The sequence below is a fragment of the Cebidichthys violaceus genome, unplaced genomic scaffold (assembly GCF_023349555.1).
Source record: "Cebidichthys violaceus isolate CVI_PGR_0920_01 unplaced genomic scaffold, fCebVio1.0.p SCAF_21, whole genome shotgun sequence".
Lineage (NCBI taxonomy): Eukaryota > Metazoa > Chordata > Actinopteri > Perciformes > Stichaeidae > Cebidichthys > Cebidichthys violaceus.
The window spans coordinates 3,902,973-3,917,234 of NW_027176384.1; the positions used below are offsets into that span (position 1 = coordinate 3,902,973).

General features: G+C 42.2%; 1 protein-coding gene and 1 long non-coding RNA gene across 2 annotated transcripts in view; one reads left to right on the forward strand and one right to left on the reverse strand.

Annotated features, from left to right (window-relative positions):
• LOC137877216 (anoctamin-4-like) overlaps window positions 1-14,262 on the forward strand; it is a 35,972-nt gene that overhangs the window by 5,321 nt on the left and 16,389 nt on the right. The window contains exons 3-13 of the mRNA XM_068716969.1: window positions 3,927-4,151; window positions 9,514-9,714; window positions 10,126-10,274; window positions 10,435-10,584; window positions 11,857-11,957; window positions 12,519-12,563; window positions 12,642-12,773; window positions 12,954-13,060; window positions 13,455-13,510; window positions 13,693-13,814; window positions 14,010-14,144. Of these exons, the coding sequence (XP_068573070.1) occupies window positions 3,927-4,151; window positions 9,514-9,714; window positions 10,126-10,274; window positions 10,435-10,584; window positions 11,857-11,957; window positions 12,519-12,563; window positions 12,642-12,773; window positions 12,954-13,060; window positions 13,455-13,510; window positions 13,693-13,814; window positions 14,010-14,144 (1,423 nt within the window). The remainder of the gene's footprint in view (window positions 1-3,926; window positions 4,152-9,513; window positions 9,715-10,125; window positions 10,275-10,434; window positions 10,585-11,856; window positions 11,958-12,518; window positions 12,564-12,641; window positions 12,774-12,953; window positions 13,061-13,454; window positions 13,511-13,692; window positions 13,815-14,009; window positions 14,145-14,262) is intronic.
• On the reverse strand, window positions 10,217-14,073 carry LOC137877218 (uncharacterized). Its single transcript, XR_011103516.1, has 3 exons — window positions 13,985-14,073; window positions 11,661-11,951; window positions 10,217-10,566 (listed from the first exon to the last, which is right to left on the reverse strand). It is a non-coding gene; the product is annotated as an uncharacterized lncRNA (long non-coding RNA).

Below are 14,262 nucleotides of genomic sequence, written 5' to 3' on the forward strand. Positions count from 1 at the left end.
ATGCGGAGGTGGCGTCATGATACCTGCTGTCATTACTGCGCATGCACGCTACAACACCTAGAAAAGGACTGTGTTCGCTGAGGTCCAAAAAGCTCATTACAACCATATCCAATTATTGTGGTCAATATACCACAGTGTTATTGTGGTTATACAAATGTAATTTATGGTGCTGTTAGATATGGTTTGTATCGGTGCATGCCCCCCCCCCCCCCCCCCCCCCTTTGTGTGCAGCAAGCGATAGAGCAAACTGACTGCAGTGAAAATGTTGTTTTTGGGCTAAACGCCAACAAATAGGGATTGTAGGGGAATGTTGCGTTAATGATGATAATGATAATGATTACGTTTATAATTTTTCAATATTTTTTTTACTTTGGACTTACCAATGCTGTGGACTTATTGGAAACGTTTGGATCACACAAAACAATCCAATGTAGCCACCACTGGAATCTAATCCTACAAGTAGTATTATATGAATATTATTAGTGTAGCCTGATCTTTATCTGACACTATGTAGAAATACGGTCTTTTAAACAGAACTAACAGACATGCAAAAAAAGCTGATTTTGAATTTGAATGTCAACGTTATGAATGAAGCTTTGAACTCTTCGCTACAGGGTTAGAAGATGTTGCTGTGCCGTTTACATCAAGAGGATACGAAAAGATATTCCCTTATCCTCTGGCTGCTTCATGCAACTGCATCTTCTGCATCATCTGACACATTCAAGTGTTACAAACACACTCCGACATGGTGGAAACATTAAACACTCTAGATTTATTTTCCTACCACACCAGCCCTGCATCCACCTAAAGGACTTCCACTGCAAATCTCCGTATGCTTGCTGTAGGCACTCAGCTGTAACTTGTTATCGTATAGTGCAGCGTGTGGCCCAGATACCTGCACCTGCATTTGTTGTCTTACCTCTGAGGGTGTCAGGAAGCTGAAGTGCTACGTATCTGGACCTCTCTCTCCTCAGAGAGCCACGCGGGCACTTTTTTTTCTGATGACTGCGACATAGATATTGCTTAGAATACACTATGTCCAAAAAGGCTGCGCACACCGTGAGTTTTGGAGGTCGTTCGGATACATGCCAGGTGTAGATTACCATCTCCGCCCCTCCCGCCATTTCAGGTGACTTTCATGGGATGTTAAGGACTGTTGGCTCGATGGAGTTCTTAATGGCTTTTTTGAATTGTGTTACACCATACCTGGACCAAGTTTATCTACAACCCATTTCTGAAAGTCTAAAAACCACCAGCCTTGCTAGTGTTCACGAAGAAGCAATTTTTGATTATAATTGTATTACTTTATGAACTGTGAGATCATCATTTTATCTGATTCAGTGAATTTATCACCAGGCTCTCTTGAATTTAAAGACCCCGAAAACCTATTTTCTCAATCAGGTTCCGACTGTGTGTCATAAACTCACACAATAACACAATATTTTCTACTAAAGTATTTCATGCCAGAGATTTCTGCTTTTCAGTTTTTGTCTGTGCTCTTCTCACTGGTTTGAAGTGGGCAAGGCTCATTTGGGAAGTTGGGATGTCACGTATTTACCCGCACCATCAGGTTTTAGCAACATTTGATTCAAAATGTAAGATGACAGAGACAGAAAACGCTGCCACAATATGAAACCAAGAACTAAAATGCCACAGAAAATGCTTCTACTACTACTACTACTACTACTACTACTACTACTACTACTACTACAACTACTACTACTACTACTACTTAGAAGAAAAGACTATCATCAGCATACATATCACTGTCCAATCCAGTCTCCAGGCTTATTTTGTCAAAATTGCCATTTGTCCATAATTTCAATAAAAAATGAAATACCTTTCCTTGTAGGCATTACTTTCATACACAGATGTTTAGAGTGTGGTGTAGTCCCTGCATTGAGAATTTCAAATATGTAACATACTGCCTCATTTAATGTACTCCTTTTCTTGTTTGCAAACCTTCACACACCGACGAATATCCTAAAAAAAATAATTTCCGAGCAGCAGTCAGATTTTCTTGCCAAGAGGTGTTGTACGAGACAATTTCCCCTCAGGGACAATAAAGACCTTCTCTGTCGCAGGTGCTGACTTGAGCAGAAACATTATTTTTCGGGGACGTCCAACCATATCGCGGTCGACACCATAAAATAGCTGATATGAAATGTATAGCTTAAATTTACATCATAATCTATCCTTTGGCTGAATGTGCTGTGTGAGGAGCCAGCTGGGAGGCTAAGAGACTGCCAGGCCTTCCACAACTCTGCTATTGATCGGGCTGTGTTTGTTAATTGCTGATGTTCCTTTGAAATCTGCTGGGCTTTGTGTTTCACACAGGAAACCAGGAGAGGTGGGGGGACGATGGGGGGGGGGGGGGGGTTGAGTGAGTTCCTTAGTCCCACCTGCTCCTGGAGTGTTACATAATGCTAGTGTGGTCTGTATGTCTTACAGTTTGACAGAGTGTCAGCTGGGGATAAGACTAAGAAGGGTGAATTTCATTGGAAAAAAAACTCACGTATCCTAATGGTATCTTTGAAAAGTAAATTTTTTGTGTTCCAACAAATGTCCAGCAACACAATCGGTGCGACTGTGGAAACCCATGCGGTGTTTAGGCAACAAAACTACTTGGTAAGGTTTAAGCAGCAAAACTACTAAATTAGGTTTTGGAAAAGATTTTGGTTTAGTTTAAAATTACTATGGAATTGGTGTTACCCCAATAAAGAAGTTACAACACTACTTTGACTTCTGGTTTCACACAGGACACAAACTGCGGTCTCCTGGGTGACAGTCTGGTGTTTTCAGAACCACCATCCACCCCGACCACCTCTCTTTGCAGACTTTATCACGCTTTGTACTACATTGCGTGGCCTTGCTCATGATGGATAACATACAAATTGATCACGTGGGATGTATATCACGTATTACAGTGAATTATTTTTTGTAGGAGTAGCTATTAGCAGTGTGAGCACCCTGGAAAAAACCTGTTCAACCTTAATGTGGTGCAACTGTACCAAAATGCACAAAGCGGAAGACGTCAGTTGAATCATTAAAAGCAAACACCATCATGACAAAGACTGAAAGAAGATTTTTTTAATTTACAGTGCCACTTGACTCTGATGTGTTTGGAAGAAGAAAAACAAAACTTGCAGTCTTGATTGGCCCCGTCAACCTTCAGCTCAGACCCTTGCCAGCCCAGAGCTGAGCATAGCTGGGTCACCAGTCTCGGAGGCTTCATGAAACAGACAGAGAAAGCCTACAGAGGAATAAATCGAAGGCCGGAGGCGAGCCAGGCTGTTTCAGCAGTCTGAGGAATAATCATTTGTTGGCCTTTAAGCCATTGCCAGGTGCTTTACCGATCTGTTTTTATTTAGTCTGAAACAACAACATGGGAGCAAAAACATGATTTTAGTTTAGAATATGCGTTCCCTGTGTCAGTCATCCAAACTATGATTATTATTAGTTTGTAGAAGTTGTAACATGAGTGACGGGACAGTCGCTGAGTTCCTCCTGCTATCTGCAAACACGGTTGCTTGCAGCTGCAACACTCAGTGAAATGCTGCGTAATGCCTGATGACAGTTGACGTTTGGCTGTTTTAATGATGAGCTTCCACCATTAGAGGGCAACATTGCTAAGGGGATTCCTGTGATACTTTGGACTGTTATTGATCTACTAGCATTACAATGTGGCCGTCAAGAGGGCAGAGTCTCTCTTGTAGATTCAACGAAACAAAACTCCCCTATGATCATGTGTGAATGACAGAGAAGCACATTCAATGTCATCCCTCATTGTGACGCTTGTAAAATGCATGTTAGTTTTATAGTTGGAGGTTTGAGTAAGTGTATGTGGCGCATGATAAAGAGTCAAGTAAGAGTTTAATATATGTTTTGCCTAATCTCTCTTTCTTCTGATTGTTGTCCCTCGGCAGGGTTTGACCTCGGGGGTCAAGTGGCCATCGGCTTCTCCCACTGGAAGAGTCCCTTCCCAGCGAGCGGCCAGAATCTCCCCAGTCCAGACTGCGTTCACTCCGAGGTTTCTGCCGTGCCGCCCATCAGCGACCACCTGGAGCCGGTATCCTGCCCGGCATCGCTGTCAATCACCCCGCTGCCCACCTGCAGCGCCAGTCAGGAGACCCTCTGCGACAGCAGCACCAGTACGTAAGATATATACACAGTATATTGCAGTGAACTGGCTCACAGTTGATACAAAGGGAGGGAAAATACACAAAAAGAAGAAAATTGCAGACTAAATTATCACGTCATCATTTCATGCAAAATTGGTTGTCACATTTAGTCGAAGCTAAGATGAGGCGTCAGCAGTCTGTTAGACAAATCAAGTAGAAATGTTTCCAAGTTACAGGGGTTTTAGTACAAAGTTGTGAGCCGCATTGAAGGGAGCAGATTTGTATTTGAGACACTCAATTTGGGTAACACAGACTGCTGATGCCCCATATTAGCTAGGAATGCATTTTTACACGGGTGGATTTTGTCCCCATCACTTACATTGGGATTGATTTGGGAAGGGATCTTTTCAGGGCCAGCACAGACAGGAGTAATGGTTACAGTGACCAATAAATCTGTCAACTTACACACGACCATTTCCGTATTGTTTTAGATAGAGACTTTAAAGAATGGGAACCTATCTATTAATACAGACCTGTTGTGTGTGTGTGTGTGTGTGTGTGTGTGTGTGTGTGTGTGTGTGTGTGTGTGCCCTTGAGTCTCACACTGACACTGTCATCAGTCCCAACTGTCATTGTTTTGGGCTACAGCAACACTGACACAGACTCTTTTTTCCGATTGGCCGCTGACAGAGCAGCTTAACCTCTGATTGGCTGCCAGGAGAGAATGATGAACGGCATGCACCTCCTCTCTCTCGCTCTCCCTCTCTTTCTCTCTCTCTCTCTCTCTCTCTCTCGCTCTCTCACTGTAAACATCCTGCTCATGCTTGTGTTGTTTTTTTTCTCTCCAGAGAAGAGCTTTCGGTCGTAGTATCTGCACTGTGACAGATCCGTCTGTGTGGGGCTGCATGTGTGTATGTGTGTGTGTGTGTGTGTGTGCGCCTGTGCAGGGATGTCGGATCGACGGATGCGGCGATGAGGAGTGAGGAGTAAAAAGTGGGGATGCTGGTTTCCCCCCCACGGGACGTCGTGTTTGTTTGTTTTCCTCAGCGAGGTCATTCGTGCGTCGGGGCTGGGGATGGGGGGGGAGGAGGGGTGACCGCCATGTGTGTGTGTGCATGCATGCCTGTGTGTGGATAAAATCCTCTGGCTGCTTTGGCGTCTGCTGCGGCTCTGGTGGGAAGCCACCCCCCGCCCCCCCTCCTCTCCCTCTCCTCTCCCTCTCCCTCTCTTCCCCTCGGAGGGTTGAAGCTGCCTGTCTACCTCTCTCCACCTTCACATGGTGAGTGTCGTCAAGTTGTCTTGAAGCCAAGGCAACTTGTTCACCAGAGTGGATGTTTTTTTTGTTTTTTTGCTGCAGTGCTCTCTTTCATGTGTTGCTGCTTCATCTCTTTTGCGCACTTTTCCCTGTGACCATGCAAGCATTTGACCTTCACACACTCACACACTCATTTTCTCTCCGAGCTGTCCCCCTTTCTCTTGATTGTGAATGTCAATTTGTTTTTCTTACACCCTACTTCCTCATCCTCCATGCTGCATCAGTTGTAAGACACAGAAATGGGTCACGGCTCAGTTAGGAGTGTGTAAGTGTGTGTGTCTCCACTGCTTGCCGTCAGGGAGATCATGCACACTCCCTTCCGTCCACCCTGAGGCATGATGGGAGCATCCAGATGGAACGAACGGTTTCCTCCTCACAAGTGACTGACACTTGATCCCCTCTGCAACACATCGCACACCCCCACTACCTCTCATTCGTTCCTTTCCTCCTGCAATCTTTTATTCTCTTCTCAGTGTGAGCTGTCATCTCCGGGCTGAATTTGTATTACGCAAGGAGCCACAACGTGTTTGTTTTTTGTCTCATAAACTAAAGCGGCAAACAATAACAATTAATGAGTCTTTATTTATGATAAGCAAATCAAGTAGTTGTTCATAAAACCCACTTTGATGTGGCAATGGTCCCTTGTCTACTATAGATGTTAGACATAATGTCTTGCAGCTTATATTGTGGTACTGCAGGCTAATTGTGTGAGAAATTAATAGCAAAACCAAATATATTTTAAAGGTACACTCCGCTGATTTAGTATCACACTTAAAGTAGGGTCCTTGTGAGAAGCAGATTTATTCATTTAGGTTTTTTTTATAAAAAATGGACAAAAAACCACTGGGTTCTACACTTCAATTCAATTCTATGACGTCATCGATTGTACTTTTTTTACATTCAAAGCTTTGACTGAGTTTTTGCAGGATTCTTCGAATGTCATGTTTTATTACGTTACCACCCTAAAATGATGGAGAATATGGTTTAATGTCATTGTGGTTATGTAAATGTAGTTTATGTTGCTGTTAGATTGCTGTTAGACAGCCCCATTAATACAGGTGCAAGCCTCGCTGATGCGTGCGGGAGAGCAAACTGTTTTTTCACTGCAGTGGAAATGTTATTTTTAAAAGCCTAAAATATAAAATAAAAATATGGATTGAAACAGAATATTTCATTAGATAAAATCATGTTCATTTTGGAAATGATTACATTATTTTTTTCAATAAATTTTGACTTTTGGACTGAAGAATGTGACAATTACAGAGATGAAAACTAAACCCTCAAATCAAAACAAGATTAGATATGTGATGCATACTGTGCAAGTGTGAAAGCAGCAATCTCAAAGATCTCACAGACTATTTGTTTTTTTTATTTCCTATAATGATTAGTGGCTTATACAGATAGAAATACTAGTTTAAAAAAAATCAAAGATCAGGAGCATGTCAGAACTGGGAATATCAGAGTTACCCTTATCTGACATTACTGTATTGTTAGCTTTTTGTTAGCTGCCTAGGACTGTTCATCCACAGCTTGTAAATTGTGTATATTGCCTGGATTAGTCACTGGCCATCTTTTCTATAGGAAGTGAGAGGAAATGTGGAAACAGACCATGTCATATATATCAAATAACTGATGAAACACCTTAAGTTGCACTTCCTGTAACTGAGTTCTGAAGAGAACAGTTATGTGTGCTGCTAAAGCCTCAGCACCATGTGACCCCAATTGTGGCTTGGGTTACAGAAGTACCATAGGGCTATTAAAGTTTGATGGATACATTGTTTGACTGGCCAATGTCTCGGCACAGCAGCATGATGTAGGCTAATATTTGGTATGTCAGTCCTTTGAGGGCCAATATTTATAGTAAGCAAAGTCTCTAACGAGGCCGGCGTTGGACCGCTGCGCAACTTTATCTCTTGATAAATTCAGATTCTGCCCTGTCTGACCACTGCAGCTCCTGTTTAGATACCTAAACCCCAGCGCAGTGAATGGTTTCCCACCACTGTGAGTAAAGGAGCAGGACGCTGAGCGCCGATATCTCCCCTGGTACATGTTTCTATTCACTGCATTCATCGGCTGCAATGTTCCAAAGCATCAGCGGCTGATTAAGAGCCGAGACGCTTCCCCAACCTTTATCTCTGTCCCCGGTTCTGTACGGCTCAGCAGAAAAATTTAGCTGAGTCACCGTCATGTCACAAACGAAAATCCAGCGCATGGACCTCCAAGACAGCCACCCACCTCTGCTGAAGTCTTCCAACTCTCAAGAGGACTGAGAGTAAGAGATCCAGACATATTAAGATGGATGATTTAAGCTGTTTTGCTAAGCTTTGAATAATTCCCCCCAAAAGCACACAGTCAACTTGACAAATAGACCCAATTAACTTGTGTGGAGTATGTCTTTTCAAGGTGTTTCAAGGTTAATCCGTCTTACGGAGATAAAAGTTACCGAGCTGTCATTGTCTTTTCCTTTTTTTTGTGGGCCTTCCCGCTTTTACTTTCACACACCTTTTTCTGTCACAGTCTTTTACTCGCTCCTCCTGCTTCTTCTTTTTTCACTCCAACTTTTCTAGTTTTGCCTTCAGACTACAACCCAGGAATAATAGTTTGCGGTAGTGTGATTGGTTTTCTAAGTCAGTTTTCTGGACACATTTTGACATTTACTGCTAATATGGACTTTGACCCTAGCTCGCGTTATCAGTTATACTGACATTTGACAAGGAACAATCAATAATGACTGAAGCAATAACTTGCTTCACTTATTGTGAATATTTTTGTTAAAGCTTGTCTTTTACTAATATTTTAGGATGAACTGTGGGTTAAATAACAGTGTTCAAAGTCGAAGGTGCCATAATGATGATGAATACTAATGTTGCTAGATTTGTAAAAAAAAGCAACTGTCAACATTTCTCAGATAAAAAAAATAGTCCATTCAACTGTCAAGCAATTTTATAAAAGCAAACTTTTTAAATGTTGCAAAGAAATAAAATGCGAATCAAGTGTGTTTAGATTGACTGGTTTTGAGCAAATAAACTAGCTTGGTTTCATCAGAAGTTTGCTGTATAGGCTATGCTTTATGCATGGCTGTAATCTACCAGTAAACAGAGTAGAAGGTTACGAGCTGGAAACAAAACAAGTCGCCTTGGCCATCTAACCAATCTACGAAAGAAAAATGGAAAAGAAGTCTTCAGGAATTTGTTGCAATTGGTTTTAATTGATCTTACATGTCAGCTAGTATTTGCTATAGTATATGTTTCATGTTGTCCAGAGACAAAGACAATATTAATATATATATATATATATATATATATATATATATATATATATATATATATATATATATATATATATATATATATACTGTATATCCGAGAAGACATGAGTTAAATGTTGCTACGTCAGAACTTACTCGGCAAAGGAGTTTCCATGATCCATTTAGCGCATTAACTACATATTTTTGAATGTGATACTTCAAAATGTGCATGAAATTATTGACAGCAACATGGACTAATGTTGTGTTTTCAGCCTTTCTGCTGCCCCCCAGTGGGCAGAAGAATGGATTAATGCAGGTTTAAACTTTCTAACTGGCAATCGACTGGTCTTTGAGGAAAACCCAAAAACGTAGTACACGTGTCCCTGTGTTTAGTGCTGGTCTAACACAGCTTTACTTTAGTATGATTTTGTTTGTGGGAGAATTTCAGTCATAAATTCTGAGGGTGTCAAACTGACATTTTAACCTACTTTGTAGAACAGAAGTTATTGCTTTAAAGAAGAAACGTTGTAAGGTGCTAGGTGACCTGAAATACGGAACTATATTTGTAAGCACAGGTCTCAACATGCTTAGATTAGCTGACAGTAAGTTTGTGCGTTAAAGGGGTTTGAAAGTACATGTTTACTGCTAGTCAGTACATTAGTTGCTTTCAGAACTCACTGTGAGCTCTTTGTATTCTATTGTTTTGTGTCTTTACTTTGAGAGCGAGAAATGGATCGCACAAGGGACAAGTAGTACCAGAGAGTTTAGAAAGGACCCCAAAACATGACGATAGAAAGTCTAATGAAAAAAGGTTCTTTGTGTTCCTGTAGGTGTGAGTTTTTCTCTACATGGGTCTGAGCCCCATCGGAGGAGCCCCCACCGCCGCGGAGTCCCGCCGCAGCCCTCCGCCTCAGGCTACCAGCCAGCGGACAGACCTCTCGCCTTCCCCTCTTGTGGGGAGGCAGACATCATGGAGGAGTCCTCGTCCAAAGCCGATGACTCCAGCACTCAGGACGATGTGCCTCCCCTCGGTGAGACCCAGCACCACTAGGGCTCGAAAACTTTCCGTACTCTTCTTATACCTTGATTTGTTCAAATGTAACTATGGCGTGTAAGTGAGGGAAGTCAGGTCATGTCATGTCGTGGTACTGGGCAGCTTCCGGTGAAATGTGTTTGATGTGACTGCACATGTAAAGTGCCTTTGGGTACCTTTTAAAGCGCTACACAAATAAAATGTATTATTAAGTAGCCAAAATTTTTTTCGCTCAGAAGTCAGTTGAGACCAAAATAGAGGTAAAGGGAGGTTTGACCGTTGGCCACAAACATGACTGCAAATAGTTTCTAATGTTGCTCCGTGTCTGTTGTTAGGTATCTAAATATTCACTCAGCAGTCGAGCAACCCTGCAGCATTATTACTTACAGTCTGCTAATCTTCCCTCCAGTTGTGAAGGATGTCAACGTGCTGCTTGAGAGAGAAAGGTCAGAGGGTGTCAGCAGCCCGTCCAGAGACGACGACTCCACCCTGTTCAACCAGGGAACCAACAGCAGCATCCTCGATGACAACACGAAGCCGGACTCTGGTGTCCGGGAGGTCAGTGGTGAAACTAGATCTCTGGACTCCATGAGGTCATTGCTCCTTTCCATCCATGATAAACGATGAATGAGAAGTCGTTTAAAACAAGGTAGTACCAAGGTAGTAATGGCTGGATACTAATCACTCCTGATTCTTTTTCTGTTTTTCTGTCTGTTAGGGGAGGAGTAAGTCCAGCGGCCTTTGCTTCAGCAATGGAAAGAGTCGCATTGACTACATCCTGGTTTACAGGAAGACCAGCTCGCAGTCAGAGAAGAGGGAAATATTTGAGCGGAACATCCGTGCGGAGGGCCTACAGATGGAAAAGGAGGTAAAGAAAGAACATTTACACGCTTACATGCTTCTTTCATTATGTTGACATGGGTTAAGCTAAATCCTCATGTCTCTCACACAAACACACACACACACACACACACACACACACACACACACACACACACACACACACACACACACACACACACACACACACACACACATGCTAAACAAAAATGCATTGCAAAGCTCCACAGAGTTGGTTCAAAATTCTCAGTGGGTTCATCACTACAAGCAACACCTTTCACATCACGCATAATCATTTGATCCTTTGTTCGTGTAATAATATTGATTGTAGCCACTTTAAAATTCATAATTTTAACTGGCACAAGCCTAAGTTACAGTGACATGTACTGCATGAGAGCATGTTTATATCGGAAAAGCTTTAACCACTTGATATGACATATTTACTTCATTAAAAAATCTAATAAAAATGATTCATTTAACGTTTATTTAGCTGGTGGGGATTAAGCAGGGGAGGAAGATATAATGAGGGGGCTCCACCTGAACAGTGACCTTTCTAATCACATCAGGCCTCCATCTCTGTGCTGATGAAAAATATTTTTTGCTCTCGCTGCTCAGTAAAGCTTTCTTGCCAAATTGCAGAACAAAATATAGCCACTTGTTCGGAAAAAAAACGGATGACCGCAAATAAAAACACGAAGCGTGGAAGGTTCACGTCGTACAGAGAACTGGCTTTGATGTGATTAACACTGGCAATCTTGCATCTGCATTCATAGAGGGCAACATGAGCAACATCAATACCAATTTGTGTGAAGGAGCGATATAATGCTCAGTCCTATAAAGCATGTGATCTCAATGGCCAGACCACTGAATTTTAAAACGCTCCCAGCTTTTGTGCCCGGTCGTACAAGGTCTGACAGCAGAGTGCTGCTGTGGCGCTTGTTGGCCAGCCGCCACTCGCAAAGATACAAATGTGCTGATGGCAATTTTCTCCTTGAGGGACTTGAATTTGAAAGTGGAACATGTGGATGTTGTGATCTGTGTGTGTGTGTGTGTGTGTGTGTGTGTGTGTGTGTGTGTGTGTGTGTATATCAACTTCTGCAGTACCTGCCGATGCAGTAGCATCAAGGTCATCATTATCTCGAACATGCAGGGGAAACGGTCCTTGTCTCCCTCAACAGTGTCTTGCGTGGAATTGTTTTTGTTATATTTGAGATAAGATCCTGATTCATGTACCAAGATTATATTTTGTGGTCCTCTCTGTTTCAGCTAACTTATCTTCTTGTGTTTGGTTTCTTCCCAGGCCTCTTTGACAAACAGCGACGTGATTTTTCTGAAGCTTCATGCACCATGGGATGTCCTTTGTCGCTACGCAGAGCTCATGAACATCCGCATGCCCTTCAGGTGAGACAACAAGCACTCATAGAAGAGGTTTTTTTGTAAACAAATACAAGTTATGTTAACCTTCACAATGGCTCACTAAAGGTCTAAAATTATGTCAAATACATTTCCTTCCTCATAGAATATTCACAAAGCTGACTTTTTTTGAATGTTTTGAAAAATGAAGTGTTTACATACAAATTTGCTAGCTTATTTGCATGTTTCCGCCACCAGCTGTCAATCAGCGAACTAGCATGACACCAGCGGCAGAAGTGTGTATTCTGTCACCTGTGTGCTTTTGCACAATACAAACAAAACAATGGGCCCATTCATAAACACATTGCTCCACAGCGCTGCTAGTGGTCCAAGAACTCTACTGGCTACCTTTAATGTTTGATACTGTTAGTCATTTTTGTATATGTATTATTATCAGCAATAGTAGTTGTGGTAAAAACATAGTAAACGTGAAGAATGGTTAGGAGCAGTAATAGTAACGATAGTATTGGTAGTAGTAGTAGTGATATTATTATCCTCATTACTGAACTGCATTAAGTTAATCATTCCCCACGTCCTGCATATTCCCAGGAGGAAAATCTTTTTCATGCACCGACGGCACAAGTTCATGAGCAGGTGAGTGTTCAGTCAAAGGAAGCAGCATGAGATCGGCTGACGATAGCAGAAGGCTTTAACAGACAACTTCGCTTGCAGGATGGAGAAGCGCATCAACAAGTTTCGCGGCTGGCTGCCCCGCAAGCCCATGAAGTTTGACAACGACGCTCTGCCCGACCTGGAGGAGAACGAGAGCTTTACCGCCCCCTTCAGTCGATCAAGGATACACCAGTGAGTTTTTCTAAGAAACAGCTCTTTAGAAACTCATCCCAGAGAAAAAACAGTGGTGCCTGCAACATTTTTCTACTTCCGCTTTTGTACTTTTTTTATTGTTGCGGTTCGCATACAAATTGACACTATACACACACGTGAAGTATCATTCATTGTAATAACTGGTGCGTTTCTCTGCAGTTTCATCATCCACAACAAAGACACTTTTTTCAGCAACGCTACCAGAAGTCGCATCGTCCACCACATCCTCCAGCGGGTCAAGTATGAGGAGGGTAAAAATAAGATGGGTGAGTTTCCCCTTGGGCATCATGACAAATCCTAGAACTGATTGAAATGTGAGAAAGATGGAAGGGCCTTTCTATTTCCCCCTACATCTCGAATTTCAATATGTAATTGGTTCAAATTTATCCCAATGCAACCCATGTAGCCTAATCTTGAACTACTTTGTTGAATTGACATTGTTTCATTCATTCTCCTCCAATGCCTCACTTTAGTGACAAGCCAACGTTACTGAGACGAGTTACATTCCTCAAAGTTTACAAAGGAAACGGCGTATAGCTGTTTTATCCATGATTTTTATCTTTTTGTAGTGCTCAATTCAAAATGGTTCCTCACAATAATTCTAACGTTCGACACGACTTCTGCTTCTCTTCTTTCACGCTTCTCTGTTTTTGATTCCAGGGCTTAATCGTCTTTTGAGCAATAGTTCATATGAAGCAGCCTTCCCTCTTCACGAGGTAATTTGGCTGATCTCCATAAAATCATTCATTAATCACATTTTGTCACTTTTTAAGTCATTACTTCTTTCTGTGTCTTGTACATCTTCCTGGATCCCATTAATTGATATCACGGAAATACATACATGCACATGGATCATGTATCTGCGTAGCAGTGAACGTTTGTGTCTGGACTTTAACAGGGGAGCTACCACAGCAAAAACTCCATCAGAACGCACGGAGCAGAGAACCACCGGCACCTGTTGTACGAATGTTGGGCCTGGTGGGGGGTTTGGTACAAGTACCAACCGCTGGACCTCATCAGGTAACTTTAAAGGGGTTTAAAGGTCACATTCAACATTTAAAACATCATCACAGGTAGTAGTAATCTCCCAACTGTCTTATATAGGTTGAATCTGCTTTTTTACCACAATCAGTATGTTTTTATATGGATATTTTTTGTAAGTATTATGAAAGACACCCTGGAACTCGTACCTCTTGTGCTCTGCTGTTGTTTCAGGAGGTATTTTGGGGAGAAGATCGGTCTGTACTTTGCCTGGCTCGGCTGGTACACAGGGATGCTGTTTCCTGCAGCTCTGGTTGGCCTCTTGGTGTTCCTGTATGGCCTCTTCACTCTGGAGCACTGCCAGGTCAGGTAAACACACCTCCTCTCTTTTCTGATAAGATTAAGTGTCCCCAGAGTTGTATTGTATTTAAAAAAATCTTTTAAAAAAGTTTCTACGGTAGAACAAGCCTTGGTCTACGCTGCAGAT